General features: G+C 46.5%; 1 protein-coding gene across 1 annotated transcript in view; it reads left to right on the top strand.

Moving 5' to 3' along the window:
• The first annotated feature begins 7,724 nt into the window (after positions 1–7,724).
• The window catches only part of RWDD3 (RWD domain containing 3), a 35,327-nt gene continuing 20,414 nt past the window's right edge, over positions 7,725–22,637 (top strand). The window contains exon 1 of the mRNA XM_083157057.1: positions 7,725–7,927. Within this exon, the coding sequence (XP_083013183.1) occupies positions 7,843–7,927 (85 nt within the window). The 5' untranslated portion in view covers positions 7,725–7,842. The remainder of the gene's footprint in view (positions 7,928–22,637) is intronic.

Here is a 22,637-nt window from a genome sequence, read left to right on the forward strand (position 1 = left end):
ACCGCAAATTCTGGCATCATATAGTCAGTATCCTTCAAGAGGTGTCCACATAACTTTTCTCTTCTATAGGACACAAAGCCTATTTAACCCTGTGACTGATTCGGCATGAAAAGCCGGCGGTCGGGATTCCGGTGTTCAAAATCCCGACACTGGAATCCCGAACGCCGAAATCCCGACAAGGGGGGTATGTGGATCGCCCCCCCTTGCGGGCTCGCTGTGCTCGTCACGCAGCGGGCCCGGTGCCTCGCTACGCTCGGCACACTAATTCTCCCTCCGAGGGTGTCGTGGACACCCACGGGGGGAGAAAGTGTCGGGCTTTCGGCGTTCGGGATTTTGAACGCCGGGATCCCGACCACCGGGATTTAAACTGCATCCCCCTGTGACTTCTGTGCAGACTGATCTAGCATTACATTTTTTGCAAGATACTGCACCTTATGCGGTTTATTAACTAAGATAGGAGGAGTTCTATTGAAGATGGGATGTTGCTATGGGCAACCAATCAGATTCTATCTATCTTCTAGAAGGTGCTAAATAAATGGGAATTAAGGGGTGTACACACGGTGCGATTGCCTTGCTATACGATCGAATCGCACAACAAGGCAAACTCCTAAGATTTGTACTATATAGTAAGGTTCTGTGCTACAGTATATAGTCTTGCCTGCACTGTATTTTTCTAATCGATTTTAGATGCCACAGGGCTACGCAGCGGGATCGGAATGCATTAGAATTCCTTTCAGTTCGATTTTTCTTATATAAGCATAGAGAAAAATAGACCACATCGAACTGTGTTTGGTTGCTTAGGGCAACATTTTGTCTTCAATAGAATTCCCATCTGTCTTTTACGATCTTCATGGCAGCCATCACTTTTCCTAAGTTTAGACTGGACATTTTTTTAATTGGGACCGCTCTCCTTGGGTATATAACCCCACTTTGACCGCTCTCCTTGGGTATATAACCCCACTTTGACCGCTCTGTTTGTCTTTCTTTTTCTCCTGTCTCTTAAATGTTTAGGCAGGGCAGGTTAGGTTTATTATTTTATTTCAGGGCTTGCCTAATGTCTGGGGTTGCAGAAGCGGGGGAAGAAGGGGGCAGGATAGTGATGCCTGAAAGGTATCCTGGGTGTTACCACGCATTGACCTGGTATATGGTGGCAGTCTCTTCTGGGTCATGGCTTTCGTTCTTGGCTGATTCCAATTAAAGCGGCAAGGACTGTGTTCCTCTGATGCTACATACAGGACTGCAGAAAGCAGCTGATCGCGCTGAGACATGGAATCTGCCCTTCTGAGGTAAGCCCTTACATTTTAGAATAGGTAGTGACTCCTAAATTACTTCCTCTAGTGCAGTGGTTCCCAACCCTGGTCCTCAAGTACCCTCAACACTGCACGTTTCCAGGTCTCCACACATAATCACAAGTGAAATACTGTAAGTAGCTCCACCTGTGGATCCTTTAAAATGTGTCTGCATAATGAGTGTACCTGCCAGGTGACCTGGAAACATGAACTGTTGGGGGTACTTGAGGACCAGGGTTGGGAACCACTGCTCTAGTGTGTCTTCTTACCCCGAAGAAAAGAGCTGCCAAGAATAAGCATTTTGCAGTCAGGTGTGACAAAATAATTTCAGAAGTGAAGAATGACAGGCCGTCTGTGGCTGAGACTGCCCAGCCTGTAGTGCTGCAGCAACTAATGGCCTGGATAAAAAAAAAAAAAGTCATTTGTCACCAAGGAAGATTTATTACTGTTACCTTTTAAATGATCCAGATCTTAGACGAGTCTGGAATACAATGAAAACACGTCCACTGATGGTTGACAGGAAGACGTGGGAGATTCCTTCAGTGGAGAATCAGGAGAGCTTAGAGAGGAAGCAATATTATTTGACCTGAACTTGGTGGAAGGTATGCAAAAAATTACAAGAAGTCTATTGATCCGGCAGGGTATCGGGATCTCTAGGGTCATTCTAAAAAAGGAAGATGTTTCCCAGTGCATAGGGTCATGAAGGAATTGATCTTGTAGGAATGTCTTAAGGTGCCCATACATGTACCAATTACCCAGTACTTTTTGTGCTAAAATAGCATTGCATCCCATGCACAACAATGCTATTTTAGCACAAAAAGTACCGGGTAATTGGTACATGTATGGGCACCTTTAGTCTGGACAGGGGACATTGGAGAGTACCCAGGTTGGACAAGATGTATCCATTTAGGGATGAACAATTCCTGGCTTGGTGTTCGGAACCTAAGTTGGATGTGGCGGTAGCTGGACTTACATCAAGAACAACAGTCCCCTTGGAAGATGGAGCATCCTTTTTTAAGGATCTTGCAAAATTGTAACATAGTTAATCATAGTAAAACTTTCGAAAATCACATATTGAAATCGGAAAACATTTTTTTTTTTTTTTTTGACACATGTATATAGGAACACCGTTCATAGTGAGAGAAAAACACGTGAAATTACAAAACAATATTATCTGGGGGTGGACGCGACCCGAGCCACTCCATCACTCACACAGTGGTCGCGTTTGCTGGAAGGCCTATCAGGTTGGGGCCAGTGAGGACACGGGTCTCGTACCATTGGGTGGAACGAAAGCATTTGTGAATTTGTAACTTCAGGTCGCTGGATAGCGAAGGATGCAATAGATAGGAGAGTGTGGAAAAGTCACAAAAAAAAGTTACATCTGTCTTCGGCAGTCTCTTTGAAAGCAGGGGCATCTATAGTCTCTATGGCCAGGGCCCTTAGGCTCTGGGGTACAGATATGCACAAAGATATAGAGGAGAAGATCTCTAGACACAGTGCCTCCTGAGGAATCTTGAAATTATGCAAAAGGTGGTCGGTTATACCTGTGAAGCTTTGTTAGATGTAGTCGTCTTTATGGCTACAGGAGTCACAGCAAGAAGGCCCCTGTGGCTTATGAAGTGGAATGCGGACGTGCACTTGAATCACCTGGCACTGCTGCCCTTTGAGGGTTCCTTTCTCTTTGGAGCTAAGCTTGATGCCACGATTCAGAGGCTCACTGGGGAAAAGTCTGTCCGTCTGCCCCAGGATAGGAAGAATGTTTCCCCTACCAGTCTCATCAAGGCAGCAGTTCAAAGAGGCTTAAAGTGTACAATCTGTTTCTGGTAGAAAAAAAACACAGGGGGTTTCAGAATGATTTTCGATCTTTCAATATCTTGCTTACTTTGCAAGCACTGTGAGCCAAAGTGAGAAATCTATAGTCTATTGCTGGGGTAGCCAACCCTAGTCCTCGAGAGCTACCAACAGTGCATGTTTTGCAGGTCTCCTCACAGAATCACAAGTGAGCTAATTAGCTCCATCTGTGTATCTTTTAAAATATGTCAGTGATTAATGAGTGCAGCTGTGCAGCAGCTAGGTTGTCTGGAAAATGTGAACTGTTGGTAGCTCTCGAGGACTAGGGTTGGCTACCACTGGTCTATTGTGTATGGCAGGCATGTCCAAACTATGGCCCTTCAGCTGTGGTGAAACTACAAGTCCCATCATGCCTTGCCACAGTTTTGCTATTAGAGAATGCACAAACTATGGTAATGGATGCTGGGATGTGTAGTTTCTCAACAGTTGGAGGGCCACAGTTTGGACATGCCTGGTGTATGGGGTTTAAGTTCGTACTTTGTGCAATTTATACCCTATTAACAGTTTGATTAATTCCTTCTCTATGGTGGGTTTGGTATAGGAGTGTGGGAACATTCTGATGCATGCAATGTTCTTGGCCAGTACAAAGCAGTCCTGTCTGCTTCAGATCCTTCCGTTATAATACAGTTGAAGTCTGCTCATGTTCCATGTTCTTACCATGTAAATGACATGCATATTTGATAAGAGTACTGTAATGCTTTATGTACAGGGTAGAACCCATGGACCTTATAAAGGAATTTTTGCCTTAAATGGTAGTTGTAAACTCAAACACTGTTGCTGTCCGTGGAAAGATTGAAAATAAGTGATGTTCCTCAGCAGTGCCTGTAACCATGGAAACAAATTGGACTGTACTGACTTTAAAAGATAACAAATGTTTCTAAAGATAGTCATTTACAATTTACCTACCAAATGGCAGCAACAAAGTGTCTCTGGTTGGAATGAAAATCACACATACACCTACATTGTAGATGCACAGAGGAAAATGTGCATTTTCTCCTATACGCCAAGTTGTTTGCGTGTATGTGAAAGCACTGCTCCTATCCATACACTTGGTCAAATAGCTGTCATTATAAAGAGTGCAAACGTGCACTATCTCTGGAGGTTATTAAGACCTGGTGGCACGGCTGCAAATTAGCAGTGCGCGCCATTATTAAATAACTGAGCATGCGTCCGGATCATAGCAGGCATGCGTGAGGCCATCCAGTGAGAAAATCCTGCTACTTTTTTAATCACTGGCCTTGCATAAGGTGATTGACAGAAAACTTTATGGGTGTCACCCGTTCATTTTCTGGGAGTGCCAGGAAAATTGTAGGCGTGCCCAGGCGGTTTAAGGGAAGGGTGTGTGACGTCAGCTCCGGTATTGATCCTCATGCTTCAATCATGTCGGCTGAGTAGGTCCTGGGCTGCGCACAGACTGCACAGTGGGAAAATCATTAGATGGTGAGTTTTTCGCAGGCTTGCATGGGGCAGGATTTCACTCAGATTGGGCATCAGCTATCTAATTGCAGGGTGCTACAAAATTGCACCGCAGTGATCAGGTCTGAATAACCCCTTCTATCCCTGGTCTATCTGCAGGCATCCCGGTACACTCACAGCCCCGCATAGACTATGCCAGTTCCATCAACTTGCCCTTAGTAATCTAAGCCTGTGCGTGAGTGTCCCCATTATTACCCAGTTATAGCCATTAGCCTTTTATGACCCCTTGTCCATTTAAATGAACATTATTATGTATTGCATAGACTGTATTGTGATGATGGTTGCCATTCACATCTGAATATTCATTTACATGGATGTACAAGCTCCAATGCTTTATGTACTAAAACCAAAAATGACCAAACCATATTTTTGGGGGTTACTCATAGTCTGCTAGATCAGTGTCATCACTGGGATACACTAGAAACATACAATGGGTCACAAAGAGTGTAGTGGTCACTGTACCGTGTGGTGTGTGACTGAATCATCTACAGATAAATCGGGTCCAAGTTGGATCTGATCGAACAGCTGCAAATTGGTACAGCGGCTGATAATATATATACTGCGCATGCGTACGGGCCTCAATGCACGGGTGATGCCTTCCAGCAATGCAATCCTGCTTCTGTTAGAGAGAAAGGGGAGGAGGGGGAGAGAAAGAGGGGACCAAAAATGAGAGGGATAGAGGTGGAAAGAGAGGAGGAGGAGGAATGAGAGAAGGATTAAAAGAACGGAGAGGAGAAAGAGAGACTGGGACAGAGAGATGGGAAGTGAGAGAAAGGGAAGAAAGAGAAAGGGGAAATGGAAAAGAGTAAGAGGAGAATGACTGCGTATGCGCATGTTACGCAGTGCGCATGTGTAGGGTTCCCTTGCGAATGAAGCCAGCGCTGGCTTTACATCACTGGGGATTTGCAAGGTGATTGACAGCTGGTGGCTGTTTGTGCGCAGCAGGCCAGTGTTTTCTGGGAGAGCCCCAAGAAATGCAGGAGTTGCCCAGCCACTTAGAGGGAGAGTGGCTGATGTAAGCAGCGGCTTCCTCCTTACAGCCAACGCAGTGACGAGTAAGTTTAGACTTACCCACGAACATGGGGGTAAACTATTTGATGGTGGGTGATGGTTTGCTCCCTGTGAGCACGGCTGCGAATGCATTCACAACCGTGCACAGGGGGAGACTTTGGCAAGGTGATGTTTACCTGATCACTTGGATCTGAAGATTCACAGTCCAGTGAACAGATCTGAATAATGCCCAATGAGCGGGGGGAGAGAAAGAGAGGAGAAAAAAAAAATGATGAGAGGTGGGGGAGGGGAAGTGAGAAATAGGTGCGGATAGAGCAAGAGACACTACCAGAGAGCAAAACTGAGCAAAGAAAGAGAGGAGAGAGATGGGAGAAAGAGAGAGATAGAAAGAGGAGAGAGTAGTAGTAAGATAGAGGGGAAGGGGGGTGAGGGGCACGAGGGACAGAGAAAGAGTAGAGGGGAAGGGAAGGGGGAGAGAGTGAAAAAGAGGAGAGAGAGGGTGAGTGGGGAGAGGAAAAGAGGATAGAGGTTAGATAGATAGAAAGAGAGTGAGAGGCAAGGGGGGGGCAGAGGGGCAGGGGGAAGAGCGAAAAAGAGAGGAGAGTGACAGAGATATGACTAGGGAAGAGAAAAAGAGAGGTTAGGGCATTGAGGGAGGGGGCAGAGACATGGGAAAGAGGGGGACTATGGGGAGAGAGATGGGAAGGGAGAGATAGAGCAAGGGTTTGAAAGACTTGAAACAGCTTGTACTGTGCCCCCCCCCCCCCCCCTTACCCTTCTGTATAGGCAGTGCTGTGTACCTGAAGCATCTCTTTCAGCATCATTCTTAATTTCCATAATCCCCCAAAATTCGGGAGCCCCTAAGCAGCTGCTTAATGGTAGCGCTTAGACCACAGGTTCTCAAAGTCGGTCCTCAGGACCCCACACAGTGCATGTTTTGCAGGTCTCCTCACAGAATCAAGTGAAATAATTAGCTCCACCAAAGATCTTTTAAAATGTGTCAATCAGTAATGAGAGCACGTCAGGTGACCTGAAAAATATGAACTGTGTGGGGTCCTGAGGACCGAGTTTGAGAACCACTGGCTTAGACAATGTGTACCCAGCATAATATCAGAGAGTGATGGGTCCCAGCTGGGTAGCTGGCATCAGAGACTGCACACATACTTGCTGATGTAGTGTTCACCCTATGGGTGAGCAACCCCCCCTTCCCCCCGAGTAACACATTGTATAGAAACCAGGGGCACATTTACACACGAAAACATTGTATAAGGACCTGGGGCACACTGACACACACATACATTGTAGAGCGACACACTGACACACAGACATACACTTATATTGTGTAAGGAACAGGGGTACACAGGCACCAGGGGCACACTGACACACAAACATAAATTGTAAGGGCACACACATAATTGTAAGGGCACACTTTCACACACATAAATTGTAATGGCACACTGAAACACACACACACAAATAAGTTGTAAGGGCACACTAGCACACACATAAATTACAAGGACACACTGAAGCACACACACAAATAAGTTGTAAGGGCACACTAGCAAGCACATAAATTGTAAGGTCACTGAAACATACACAAACAAGTTGAAAGGGCACACTAGCACACACAATAATTGTAAGGGCACACTGAAACACACATAAATTGTAAGTGCACACACAAAGTTGTATGGGCACAAACTCGGTGCTCAGGACCCGACACAGTGTATCAAATTCTTCCGTAATCAGTAGACGGGGGCACCAGTATGGTGAACCACATCATGGATGGCAGCAGAATGGCAGCTACTTTAAACATTATGGAAAGCAAAAGGCAACATATTTATCACTTTTTTATTAATTTCTTTGCAGAACTGTTTTATATATTTTGTGATGCTGTATCCTTGGGTTCTATGTTCTATTCCATATTAAAATAAATTAAATTAAAGGGATGCATTTAACAAAGGCTGGTAATGTTCCACAAATGTAATGAAAGGAAAATCCCTCACTGTCTCAGTTTTGGAGATAAAAGAAACAGTGCCATCATGTGGTATTAAATGTAAGCACACGTTGCGTTTCCATAAAGGAGAGAATGCTGCCACACAGTGGACACTCTCCATATTGCAGCAGACGGAAAAGGAAGTCCCGAATCAACCATGGTCGCTGACATGTCTCTGGTTTGTAGCTCACCTGGTACACAGGCTGTATAAGAGGAACAGAAATGTCTGAGGTTGCTTTGGAGGAGATCTCTTCGCTGTCAGCCATATACTGTGAGCCGGGGGAATTCCAGGTCCTGTCACATTCAGGTGAATGACAAGCGACATATTACACTTTGTTCACACGAAATCACACATAATTGCAGTGGTACAAAAGCTGCAGCAAGGACAAAATTTACAAACACTAAATAAAAAGATTCATAATATTTATGTGGTTCCTAAATAATTATTCCTCCCTACTTACCTCTGTGGCTGTATACTTCTGTACTTAAATTATCACTGTATAAACAAACGGCAAAGTGATTTTTAGTGATGCAATGCTTCTAATTTAGTGCAGTGGCAATCAGTTTTATGGTGAAGCACATTGCATTCACACATAATGCCCGAACTAGAGCCGCTTATTTACCAAATGCTGCCTGAAGGGATTCAGTATTGAATCCCGGCGGTCGGGATCCCGGCGTTCAGAATCCCGACGCCGGAATCCCGACAGCCGAAATGCCGACAAGGGGGGGACGTGGATCGCCCCCCCCTTGCGGGCTCGCTGCGCTCGCCACGCAGCGGGCCCGGTGCCTCGCTACGCTCGGCACACTAATTTATTCTCCCTCCAGGGGTGTCGTGGACACCCCAGGAGGGAGAATGTGTCGGCATTTCGGCGGTCGGGATTCCGGCGTCGGGATTCTGAACGCCGGGATCCCGACCGCCGGGATTTTAACTGCATCCCGCCTGAAGCACAACTTACCAGTGGTTACTTGCTTGTTTCTAGGGTGAATTACATGCTTGTTGCCATGGTGGGTTACATCATGTAGGGTGACCAACCAACCCGGTTGGCCCAGGACTGTCCCGGCTTTGACTCGTAAATCCCGCGTCCCGGGCCAAACCCATCCCGGACGCGGAAAGTCCCGGTTTTAAGTAACTCAAAATGTTGGTGGATTCAGGCATGGCAAATGGGAGTCGACATTGACACTGCATAAGTGTACCGCGTCCCCTCACTTGGCGCACTATTTTATTCTCACTCAATGCCCACTTGGATATTAAAGTCTGAACCAAGTCGGTCTACACCGAAAAAAAACATGAAAAGCACGTGGCGACCATGTCAATATCGACCTTAAGCTTATGTTGAGCTTCTGTCAATGCTGACCTACAGATGGAGCCATTTTTATTCATCCTAACAGCGCACCGTGTCTTGCTATCTTGGCACTCCATTTGCCGTGAATGGGAAGTATGGGACTCCTGATGGCAATACAGATGGCATTCTACATGCACATAACATCTAAAGATTGCTTTGGGCCAGGGGCGTGCCTTGGGTGCGGGTTGCTCCTTGATGTTGCCCTCCGGATGACGCCAAAATACAGGCTCCTCCTCATTGACAGGAGCCTTTAGTGCAGCACTCAGCTCTTGTAATAGAGTACGGGCCAGCAGTGTAGCATCTCCCAGACCACTGAGTGAATTTAAATGGGGGAAGGACTGCTAAGCCATACCCCTTTCCATATAATCATGTTCCCCTTTTTTGTGGTCATGGTATAGGAGGTCGTCGATGTCTAGATCGAGAATGACTTGGTCAACTGCGACTAGTTAGATGCCTAAAAAATACATGGCAATGACTGAATCGACCGTGACCGAAAATCGGCACAAGCAAAGGTTGACAGGAATGTGGTCAACAGCGAGTTTAACCCATCGAGTTTTTCACAGTTTTTGGTGTCTATGTTGACAATGTCGTCTCGCATGGCTCACTGCGCTCGCCATGCTTCAGGCACTCTCTTTTATTCTCCGACTGTGTCCACTGGGATGGTAAAGTATGAACAAGTCGATATAAAAATAAAATCATGAAAAACTTGTATTGAACATGTTCATGTCGATCTTTTGCTTGTGTCGATCCTTTGTCAATGTACCATTTTTAGGTATCTAACTCGTCATGGTTGACCAAGTTATTGTCGATTTGGACATCATCGACCATATACACTTTTTGCTAGCACACATACAGGGCACTAGGTATCACAGGAATTAGGATGCCTGTGCGGTCAGTCAGCACTGCAGCAACGATACTATGAAGAATTCTGCGGAGATGCTCTTTCTGACAAATTCCTTCTTAGATGGACAAAACCATGTGCACTGCAGGTGGGGCAGATGTTACTTGTGAAGAGAGAATTAGATTTGGGTGGGGTTTTACTTCAAAGTGAGATCTATATTGCAGTGTAAAAATAAAGCAGCCAGAATTTTCCCTGCACAGAAACAAAATAACTCATCCAAATCTAATTCTATCTGCACCTGTTACATCTGCCCCCCTGCAGTGCACATGGTTTTGTCCATCTGAGAAGGAATTTGCCACTAAGAGTGAACTAGAATAAGGCCCTCTGTAACAATAGCAGAGTGCAGGAGGTAAAATATGGATATCTCCCGTTGCAGGCTCTATAGGTCTTCTGTGTCTCATTATTCTTGATGGGGACTGCTGTCTGTTCCTATGTACCAGTGCCAAGCTTCAAAAAGCAGAGCACCATAGGATAACGCTATGTTCCCTCTCCTGCCCCAGTAGCCATCAAATGATTTCTTCTCTGTGCTGGTGCTGGCGTCCGGATTGTTATGGTGCTGGGCCACGTGATCTATTGTCCGGTGAGCCTAATTCAGCTTGAGTGGTACATCTGTGATTACTCAAAAAACTACAACTCCCGACGGTAGCATGCAGGGTCTGCCCAGCATAGGCCAAGGCCTCACCGGAGTGCGATCACAAGATATTGCAATTGCATCGCCAGTATGCGACCGCTTTGCTAAGAGTATCTAGGCTGCGCAGCTAGACACTGGGCCACCACATTAAGGGCCACGCCTGTCTAAAACTTCACGCAGCCAAAGCAGCCCACCCGCAAACAGTCCGGACATGCCTGCATTAATTGCCGGACTGAACCCCTAGCAACACTATGGGCAGTATTCAATGAGGATAATCCGCCCTGTTTCACGGTGAACTTGTGCTATTTTCGCGTTGGAAGGTGATTTTTTTTTGGGGGTTAGGAAGCGAATCGCCCTATTCAACGTGCACTTTTCTCCGTCTTTCGAAGTGATTTTTGCCGTGTAGCAAATCGCCATCTTTTCATGGTGAAGTGGAAAGTGAACTTTTAAAATAAAGTTGTTGTTGTTGTTGTTTTACATTTGGTGTAAAAAAATCAGGAATTTTATGCTGAGAAGGGGCATGGGGATGCAGTTACTTTGCCGACGTTTGTAATACCTATGTACAAAATCCCGACACCACAACGCCGAAATCCATAGTTCAGACATATTCATTATACCTCAACATTAAATTCCGAAAAATTCAGAAAACCGACACTGTTCAAATACAGAAACATAAAATCCCTAATGCATTAAAAACAGACAATAATATAATACCGACACTATTCAAATACCGACAACACAAATACCGACATACATTTGACCGGCACACAAAAATACCGACACCAGAAATACCGACATGCTTTTGACCGGCACATCAAAATCCCGACACAGCCTTGCACAACCGAAATCCCGACACAGGTGAAATCCCGACACCAGAAATACCGACATGCTTTTGACCGGCACATCAAAATCCCGACACAGCCTTGCACAACCGAAATCCCGACACAGGTGAAATCCCGACACCAGAAATACCGACATGCTTTTGACCGGCACATGAAAATCCCGACACAGCCCTGCACAACCGAAATCCCGACACAGCTGAAATCCCGACACCACAAATACCGACATGCTTTTGCACATACAGAACGCCCGCTCCAATGTCTTCTCTCTGCCGTACTTCCAAACTCCTTCTGCAGCAGACTCATAATCTCCTTGAATGTTACCCATGATGTACTGCACAACTGCCCTCGCCCCTTTGCCACCGCTACCCCCCCCCCACCCCAACACTACTACCCCAACCAGAGAAGCGCCGCCTCACATAGGCACATTTTTTTATGTCAATCTCCGAGACGCAGTCCCCACCTAAGCCAGGCTTCCTACACAGGCTTTCCCAAGCTTCCTACCCAGCCTGTCCCCCCTGCCCTTGATGCCGCTACCTCCCCGCCCGCTAGGCGCCTTGTTTAAGACGGCAGCCTTTCCTCCCAATCCCCGAGACGGCTACACTCCCTAAAACAGCGCGTCCATACTCACCCATGGCACACGCTTAATCTTATTGCCAGTCCCCACCCTCCTAAGCCAGGCTTCCTACACAGGCTTTCCCCCAAGCTCCCTACCCAGCCTGTCCCCCCTGCCCTCGATGCCGCTACCTCCCCGCCCGCTAGGCGCCTTGTTTAAGACGGCAGCCTTTCCTCCCAATCCCCGAGACGGCTACACTCCCTAAAACAGCGCGTCCATACTCACCCATGGCACACGCTTAATCTTATTGCCAGTCCCCACCCTCCTAAGCCAGGCTTCCTACACAGGCTTTCCCCCAAGCTCCCTACCCAGCCTGTCCCCCCTGCCCTCGATGCCGCTACCTCCCCGCCCGCTAGGCGCCTTGTTTAAGACGGCAGCCTTTCCTCCCAATCCCCGAGACGGCTACACTCCCTAAAACAGCGCGTCCATACTCACCCATGTCACACGCTTAATCTTATTGCCAGTCCCCACCCTCCTAAGCCAGGCTTCCTACACAGGCTTTCCCCCAAGCTCCCTACCCAGCCTGTCCCCCCTGCCCTCGATGCCGCTACCTCCCCGCCCGCTAGGCGCCTTGTTTAAGACGGCAGCCTTTCCTCCCAATCCCCGAGACGGCTACACTCCCTCAAACAGCGCGTCCATACTCACCCATGGCACACGCTTAATCTTATTGCCAGTCCCCACCCTCCTAAGCCAGGCTTCCTACACAGGCTTTCCCCCAAGCTCCCTACCCAGCCTGTCCCCCCTGCCCTCGATGCCGCTACCTCCCCGCCCGCTAGGCGCCTTGTTTAAGACGGCAGCCTTTCCTCCCAATCCCCGAGACGGCTACACTCCCTCAAACAGCGCGTCCATACTCACCCATGGCACACGCTTAATCTTATTGCCAGTCCCCACCCTCCTAAGCCAGGCTTCCTACACAGGCTTTCCCCCAAGCTCCCTACCCAGCCTGTCCCCCCTGCCCTCGATGCCGCTACCTCCCCGCCCGCTAGGCGCCTTGTTTAAGACGGCAGCCTTTCCTCCCAATCCCCGAGACGGCTACACTCCCTAAAACAGCGCGTCCATACTCACCCATGGCACACGCTTAATCTTATTGCCAGTCCCCACCCTCCTAAGCCAGGCTTCCTACCCAGGCTTTCCCCCAAGCTCCCTACCCAGCCTGTCCCCCCTGCCCTCGATGCCGCTACCTCCCCGCCCGCTAGGCGCCTTGTTTAAGACGGCAGCCTTTCCTCCCAATCCCCGAGACGGCTACACTCCCTAAAACAGCGCGTCCATACTCACCCATGGCACACGCTTAATCTTATTGCCAGTCCCCACCCTCCTAAGCCAGGCTTCCTACACAGGCTTTCCCCCAAGCTCCCTACCCAGCCTGTCCCCCCTGCCCTCGATGCCGCTACCTCCCCGCCCGCTAGGCGCCTTGTTTAAGACGGCAGCCTTTCCTCCCAATCCCCGAGACGGCTACACTCCCTAAAACAGCGCGTCCATACTCACCCATGGCACACGCTTAATCTTATTGCCAGTCCCCACCCTCCTAAGCCAGGCTTCCTACACAGGCTTTCCCCCAAGCTCCCTACCCAGCCTGTCCCCCCTGCCCTCGATGCCGCTACCTCCCCGCCCGCTAGGCGCCTTGTTTAAGACGGCAGCCTTTCCTCCCAATCCCCGAGACGGCTACACTCCCTAAAACAGCGCGTCCATACTCACCCATGGCACACGCTTAATCTTATTGCCAGTCCCCACCCTCCTAAGCCAGGCTTCCTACACAGGCTTTCCCCCAAGCTCCCTACCCAGCCTGTCCCCCCTGCCCTCGATCCCGCTACCTCCCCGCCCGCTAGGCGCCTTGTTTAAGACGGCAGCCTTTCCTCCCAATCCCCGAGACGGCTACATTCTACAATCCCAAAATGTGTGGAGATATCGTAGCTTGTGCAGGCAAACCTGAACTGTATTGTAGGAGTTTTGTAGGGGTATTGATCGTTACTTTATTAAAGCAGATACAGCATTATATGAGTGCAGTTAACTAAGAAATGTTTGTCTACATATTCCTCAAAGAAAGAAGACACGTGATTTTCATTGTCACGATGTATCAATCCTACTGTTATCCACTTGCACTGACCTTGATAACATCACATTTGTGAATCAGCAATTTTTTTTTTTTTATATATTTTGTGTTAACCCTGAGACATAGCAGAAAAACAGTGTTCAATGACTATGGCCTTAATTCTGGTAAAATTGCTATGTGCCTCCAAAGGTATCTATAACATTTCCCATCAAAGGTATAATCACGATATAATCAAACAGCATCAAATGGTTTATGTTACATTACTCATTTTTCCTCAAGTTCAAAGACATAAATAAATTCCAGAAAAACTGCAAAAGGAGTTATGTCAAACCATGCCATGCCACTCCCACAAACACCCCCGGAATGGAATCTGTGTTCCGGAGTCTATACACTATGCGTACAAATTGTTCAATATATTAAAAATATATACATCACAAGGAGTGATAAGGGTAAATCCGGGTGTCCTCTAGGCTCCACACCAATGTGTTTTGGATTGCTTCCTGCCTTATGGTATGCACCTTAAAAATTTGCTCAGTGATAACATCTGTGTTTTTTATTAGAAGAATCTGCAGACGAATTAGCAGCGCTTGCAGAATGGCCTTTAATTTAGTGTACAGTTCTCCAGATTAAGTAGTGCGACGTTAGAGTGTAGAACTAGCTGTAGCTACGTCGCAAGTTGCATTTCTTGTGTGTTTAAAGGACATATGAGTGTCTTCATCCTTTGCTTTCACAAATGTTAAACGGTAATGGATGTCTAAAGCGAGCAATGATCATATTTCCCAAATAACCATATTGAGCGCTACTTTTTTTCAATACCAGCTTTAGGCTACCCACTGTTGTGTCCGTGCAAATAGAATAGTTCAATTGTACCCAATATCATTACTCCTTCTTACTATATTACCTATACCTTAAAAATAAAATATTCATCAATATACATCGCTAAATAGGACTTGTTCTTAAAGAAAACAAGCCTCTCCTCCGAGCTCCCAGCTGGCAGGTCTGTCAGTCCTCACAGCTGCAGTGCTTTCTATGCTGGTCCCCGTATCTACCCCTCCTCTGTTTCTGCAGCATGCAGCAGTAGCTCTCAGATGAGGCAGAGGGGAAGAGGTCAAAGGGGCGGGCTTCACTCACTGCTGCTGCTCGGAGTCTCCCGGCTTGCTGACAGCTAGCAGGGTCTCACGTCACATGCACCTCACGCGCTGCCATTGCATAGTAGTTCAAAGCCACAACGCGCCGGACTAGCGCATGAACAGTCCGTCTTTTAAAGCTCAGCTTTGAAATTATGGGGGAGTGGGGGGGGGTTCCCAAGAAAACCGGGAGAATGGTGAAAAAGTGGGAGGCACCAGCACATTGCGGGAGAGTCGGCAAGTATGACATAACATTGTATATAATATTGGTGTTAGAGTATATAATGTAAAGCATATGACTGGTCTTTTGTTAAGGGAGATGCTCTACTGAAGTGGGCTAAGGGACCTGGGCGGGGAAGTGGGAGAAAGAAGCGTGTGGGATTGTAACATATAATTTGACGGCATATAAGAACCAAAAAGTTATTAAAAAGCACTGGTCCAAGTACAGATCACTGGGGTACTTCACTTGTAACCTTGCCCTCATTTGACTGTACACCGTTTACTACAACTTTCTGTTAGCTGTGGTTATGGGTAAAAACCAGAGCCAGACAAAACCACCGGAGCTTGTAGTCCAGAGTTTCTAGGGTGCAGTCCGTGGAGGGGGCCCGTCCTAGGGTTGCCATGTATGGGGGTCCGCCTGTGACAACTGTCACCATGTAGAGGAGGAGTGGGAGAATAAAGCCCCCCTGTATGGTCCGTGCATGTAGCAATAACTGGACGGTCGGGACCACACAGGGAGGCTACAATCTCCCCTTCCCCATGTCCCTGTTGAAAAATATCACAGGGACCACCCCGGACGAGACAACCACCGGACTGGACCCTACAAGGTCCAGGCTGTAGATTTTGATGTCCTGTCCTGGGGTCTGGGTTTTACTCCGTGTCTGCTTTTTACATAGTCCCTGATTTGTGTCCTGCAAACATGCTCCTATCCATTGAACTATTTAGGAATACAATTGCAAACTATAAAGTTTACGTAACACTCTGCGATGTGGGACAGTGCCAAAAGGCTTACTAAAGTCCAAACAAGCTACATCTAAAGGGCCCACCTTGATATATTACTTTATTCACCCAGTCCTAAAAGTCAATATGATTGGTTAGATATGATCTTCCAGCAGTAAAACCATGTTGTTTTTGCAGAGTGTCAATTGATGGTTTTGAGAAATCATACTTTTAGTACTTTTAATATACTTGACCCCAACTATGCGGCCAAAGAAAGACCGCGAGGGCACACTTTGGGAAGATTTGCCATCCAAGATTCTTCCGCCCTGTGCTTTAGCCCTCTATGAAATAGACGTAACCATTACAAAATAAGGTGATCTCCCATATCTTGATGTCTATAGTTATGGTCGTCTTTACAGTTAATTCATTTGCATGCGGGGCACCCTCTGGACTTCTAAGATAATGGAGCTCTAGTAGAGCAATAACATTTTTAAGGTGACACAGAACAAGCACACTGTCTCCCTGCACGCTTTATAATGCCTCTGTGCGTGTCTGTGATCGACCACTACAACAGGAAGTTGCCCTGCTAACAAATAAGCATTAGCAATAGGGATGTACATCGATGCCATTGCAAACAATGGTTCCCATCAAAGGCAGTTTTGCAATTGGCCATAGATAGTGCTATGGATAACCATTAATCTTTTTTTAATATCGATGTACATCCATGCCACACCTCTTTGGTAATGTACCCAGCACGTGGATCAACATGTACCCTTCGCAGGCTGCATCTAGGATGCATCCTGCGAAGTATCCACATGATGGGTCCATAACCAAAGAGGTGTGCTTGTGGAAGAACACATAATTGTGGTCCCCTTCCCGATGTGTAAAATGTTTCCAAATTTGCTCATTCAATTAGAGTGCTGGCAAACAAATTTATGTCTCTAAAGGCAGTCCAGCCTGATTGGAGTCAAAGTCTTACCTGGTGTGGATTGATAATATTTGTCTCCACCCTTTTTCAACATTTAGAACATAACCCCTGAGGAATTCATTATGACGAAACGCGTTGGTTTGTGTTTGCCTTTTATTGGACAACTTCAATTTGTCCAAAAGATTTATAAAAACATTTAATTATAACTATATATATATATACATCCGTGCAGCAATATCACTTAGAATTTATCTGATTGTATTTGACGTTCTCCTTTCGTGTTGGAAGATTTCACAGGAAATTCACTTTGATTCCAAACTAATTATCGATAACACAAACAGATTATACGGAAACATTGAAAAATGGTTAAACTTGAAAACATCAATAAACATTACAAAAAATTATTCATAATGGCATTGTCCTAGCCATACAAAAAATTGAACGTGAAGAACAACCTTGAAACAAACAGGAGAAGGTATGTAAAAAAAAACATGAAAGCACATTACTTATTCTCTCAAATTATGAGCAATGCCTCGAAGAAATGTAAATAAGTCAACTGAATCTCTGTTGCGTATACATGCCTCCAGTGCTCTTTGCTTCATCAAATCTGCTTTTCGTGGTGGGGTTCTTGGAACATTTGCTGTAACTCGTTCAAAACGAATGTTGGTATTGTGCTGCTCTTTTATCAGGTAAGTTATTAAATGGTACACTCCTAATTTTCTCTGGCCAAGAATGGTGTTCCACTTTCGATGCCATGCCTCAAGTTTATTTTGGGTTCTGGGTATACCCAGCAGATTGTTTTCTGCAACTGACCAAAGAGCTGGAGGATAAGAAGGGGGAATCCGTGGACATTGTCTCCTTGTACCTGTTCGCCTTTTCCCCAGTACATAATTTTCTTCAAAATATTGAAGAACGGGAGCAGCAATACTTGGCAAATTATTTTTCAATTGAACAAAAGCGGATGGTATCTCACTTTCGTTTAAAAAAGCCAAAGCCTGTAACTGTCTCATTTGTTTAGAAAATTCCGGGTCAGAACCATAATGGTCCACTAAACCAGCGCTTTGAATACTTTTCCAAATATTTTGAGACAAGTGAAACAGACAGCATTTGTGTACACTCCCTGGAAACTCAAATTTAGCTGCATTTATGGCTGCTAATTCAAAATCAGTCATTATAAATTGGGGTGCTAGTGGGATCTGATTTTCCTCTGCATAATCTTGCAAATCAGCAAAAAATTGTTTATAACATTCCTGGCTTTTGCTGGATAATAAGCCATACACAAGGGGAAGAAAACTTTGCGTGGATTCCTCGGTCCCGACCATTGCATGAATGGTGTACAATTGACGGAACAAAGTTGGACAGGTTTTGAAGGTACCATCCATGATCCAATATGGTGCCTCCTGTAGTTTAGTCAAATTCTCCTTGGTTGTAAATATTAGTATTCTATTATCTGCAAAGCAAGTATCTTTGACAAGGAAAAGTTCACCATTTAGTACCTTTAAATTGTCAGGAACTTGAATGTCCTGTAATGACTGTGGTTCCGCAGGCAGGTCCTCCCGTCTAGCACGTTTAACGACTTGTCTTAGAGCTTCCTTATTTGGCATGGATACAGCACTGGTTGATGACATTTCTGTGGTGACTGTATGAATTATCTGTGCTGGTGTTTCTGTAGTATTTCGTGCCCGTTCCTTGATTGCGGCTCTGGCTATAGCAATGTCAGTTTGCACTGCACGTGGGGGGTGATTATGTTCACCATGAGATCTCACTACAGGTGTCCCAAATTCAATTGTGCAAGCACATGCAGAGCAATATCCACTCTTTTTCTCAACACAATTCCAATAACATACATCTCCACGTTGTTTGTTTTTGGCAAACAAATAACCTTGTATGTTTAAAAGATTGCCTCCTTTCTGTGATGGAACGAGTTTGCAGGGTATGATTTCATGCTGCTGAGCCATTTCTTGTAAAAGAAATAGAATATAGAAACCAAATCCTGAAAAAAACAAAAAAAAATCAATGGGGATAAAATTTTGGGACAAATCCCCTGAATTCGGGATGCCCTCATTGCACGCCGATTGAAATACTTTAATGATTTTGAGACGATATCAAAACCTTTTGCAACCGATGGGGGGAGAAGAACATGGTTTACCTCCATCGATGGAAAGGTAGAACAAATTTATATTTTGTTTTTCACAAAGTGACAGGACACAGAGCATATATCAGCACTCAATAATCGGTAAACCCCAGCCCGGGCCGGTGCAGGGCAACTGAGCGGCCACGGCGAGGGAGGGGGGGGGGGGTTGGGGCTTGAGCTGAGCGGTACCTGACGGTGGCCAGGGTTTTCCGTGCCGGGAGGTGGGTACCTGCGTCGCTGTGTTAGCTGGCCATGGGGTCCCTGAAGTGATAAGCAAATAACTATCGCTATTCGGCGGACAGGCGGCAGCACGTGAAGCGCTGCTGGGTTTGAAAACGTGCCGCACTCTAAACAGCTGATTCTGTTTTCAAATCCAGCAGCGCTACACGGACCGATGTATGACCGCCAGATTGCACTAGTTATTTGCTCATCACTGCATGGACACCGCCGCCAGCTAACACAGCGACGCATGAACACCCCTGCCCGCTCCAGGCTGCTAACCTACATGCGAGAGGCCAGCGGCGAACTACTGCCACCCAGGGGCCGGCAGCCTCGGCAAATGGCTAGATTTGTATAGTGGTGGCGACGGCCCTTTCCACAGCCAAATTTTTAGATTGTACCAGGGCACATTTACAACATTTCTGCGATGGCTACCGAGTAGTACAAACCGTAGATGGTTAGCCATAGATGCTCTAAGTGACATTGATGGATATGGTGAGTGTTGCGGATACAATGACCTGTTCGGCAAAGGCCCCATCCACTGTGCTTTCCATGGTACCAATGGAACGTACCCTGCTCGCCCCCACCCCCCCTTATTACACCATAACCATGACCTCCAGGCTCTGTCAGCCTGAATAAGCAGTGGCGCCATGGGTGGCAGAGATGAATGCGATTAACCGGGCATGATGCAAAATCTAGTGTGCAAAATAGGAGGATATTGTGCTTTCACACTGTGGTCAGCAAAACGCTAGGTCAGTCGTTCCCCGGGCACCTTCATCTGTGCCGACCATGTAGCAGGTGCTACGCACAAAAAGGACAATGGCCATGAAACACTACTAATTGACTATCATTGCTCTACTTCGCACTAAACCACATTTCTAAAGCCCTAACTTTACAACAAACCAAAGTATTGCATTGCTGGCGTTCATGGACATCTTAAGATACTGAACAGCCGCAAATGGATGTTTTCCAAAATAGACGTCCATTACAGGAACAATTGAATCTCACCCTAGGAGAATAGTGTGTGCAGAGAGGAAACATTATTCACATAGGCGGCAATGCTTATTGAACAGCATAAACGTACCTACACCTAACTAAGTTGATGATATTTAAATTGGGAATATTGGTGCAGATGTACGAAGCAGCGTAAAGTGCTGAAGTAGCACTTAACGCTATTAAATGGACCTTTTAGCGTTTTGACATAATGTATGAATGGTGTTTTTAACGTCCCCCTGAGGCAGACCTGAACTTAACGTTCAGGTGCTGTCCTCCTGCTTGAAGTTCTAAGCTGAAGGTGCGCATTTATCAATGGACTGTGATGCCGGCGAGATCACGTCGCCGGACAGTGCACTGCGGCTTTGAGCGACACCACGTGAATGTATTATCATGAAAGGAGCCCGTCCCTGCGATTCCCAGAGCAGGAAGCCGTTTTGTCTGCGTATGCGCGGTTATGCACTGACCCCCACCGACCCCTGTGACCGCACTTCCCCGCTCTGTAGTGCGATCTGTAGACAGAGTCTACCATAGGCTATATTCATATCAGAATGGCGATAGCCCAGGGTTGTGAAGCCAGGCTGCCCGATGTTGATAGATCGGGCAGCTTTGCATCCCCCATAGAAAACTATGGGGCAGATGCATTAAGCCTGGAGAAGAGAAAAACTGGACAGTAAGTGGAGAAAAGGTGAAAGGAGATAAAGCACCAGCCAATCCGCTGTATTTGAACCTTGCAGAGCTTTTTTTTTTCGGGGGGGGGAAGGGGGGGGTTGTCCATGCTCATGCGCATTATGACAGGAGAAGTGGAAAACGTTACATTTCACACGTTAAGGGGAGATTGAGATTAATAATGCTGTGTACACACGGTCCGATTTCCTTTCCGATGTTGACGATATAGTCAACATCGGATTGGCATCGGATCAACATCGGATGCAGATCGCAAGGGTTTTAACCCTTGCGATCCCGATCCGATCCCGATGCGCGTTCATGTATCGGAAGCCAGAAAGTCTTGGCTGCCTTGTCTATATAGTGCAGATCTGCACTATATAGTCAAGATAGGATGCAAATCGGATGTGCCTTAAGATCCTATCCATGATCCTATCTGATCAGATCGTGGATAGGATCTTAAGGCACATCTAACGTGTGTTTAACGTTTGATACTTTACATTTCCCACTTCTACTGCCATAATGTGGAGAATTGGCCAACCTTTTCCACCTAATGTATAATCGTCTATTTAGTGCTTAACGCCAATTTTCATAAAAATGTATATTTCCCTTTTTTTTTTTTTACTTACATCCCCTTATGTGGCTGCCACCGCGGGTAGCCCTTATGGAGCTGCTGCAACGCTAAACCTCTGAAGCAGAGAAGCTGCGTCTGCTCTATGAGGAAGATCAGCCGTGTCAACTACATAAGGGGGACTCCCGGCAGTGTCTCCATCAATAGGACAGGCTTTTACCGCTTTCCTCTCTGCTCTGGCTGCTGACCCCGTCCCCCTGCATAATAATCATCTATCTGCATAATAATAATCTTACGTTAAAAACAAAAAAAAGGAAACCATCACCCCACCACCAGCTATTGTAGCCGGCAGAGGAGCCGTGCGAAGGTGTGTAAAAGCTGTGGTCAGTGGGGTCCCTGCGCTGAAGTGTTTGAACTCGGCGGGGTCCCTGCAGTGCATTTGAATTAACTATCAGTGTTATCCACGCGGTAAGCTCGGCTGGGTTTAAAAAGAGTCGCTGCACGCTGATTGGCTGAATCTCAGCCAATCAGCATGCGGCTAGTGTTTTCAAACAGCCTTCCCACGTCGCCGCAACCGCCCACGGGGAGAGCGCTGATAGTTAATTCTAATGCACTGCTGGGACCCCTCTAAGTAAAAACACTTCAGCGCAGGGACCCTACTGACCACAGCTTTTACACATCAAAACACTGACATCTCTGTCAACTCTAATAGCCGGTGGGGGGCTGGGTGGGATTGTGATTTCGAACAGATTGTTATGAGTAGTATATATATATGCTACTGATAACAATCTTTTCTAAATCACAATCCCACCCGGACCCCCACCCCCACGGGGCTATTGTAGCACATCAGAAAAAAATGGCAAAATCAACCTACGCCAGCCTGTGGCAGGCGACGAGAAGCAGCGGCTTTAACGTCTGACAAGGCAATAATACATTGCCTGCGATGTTAAATCTTGTAACTTCAAGCAGGAGGACAGCACCTGAAAGTTAAGTTCAGGGCTGCCTCAGGGTGATGTTAAAATACACATTCATACATTATGGAAACAAGTAAAACTGTCCA

This window comes from Crinia signifera, chromosome 8, assembly GCF_055691185.1.
Source record: "Crinia signifera chromosome 8, ASM5569118v1, whole genome shotgun sequence".
NCBI lineage: Eukaryota > Metazoa > Chordata > Amphibia > Anura > Myobatrachidae > Crinia > Crinia signifera.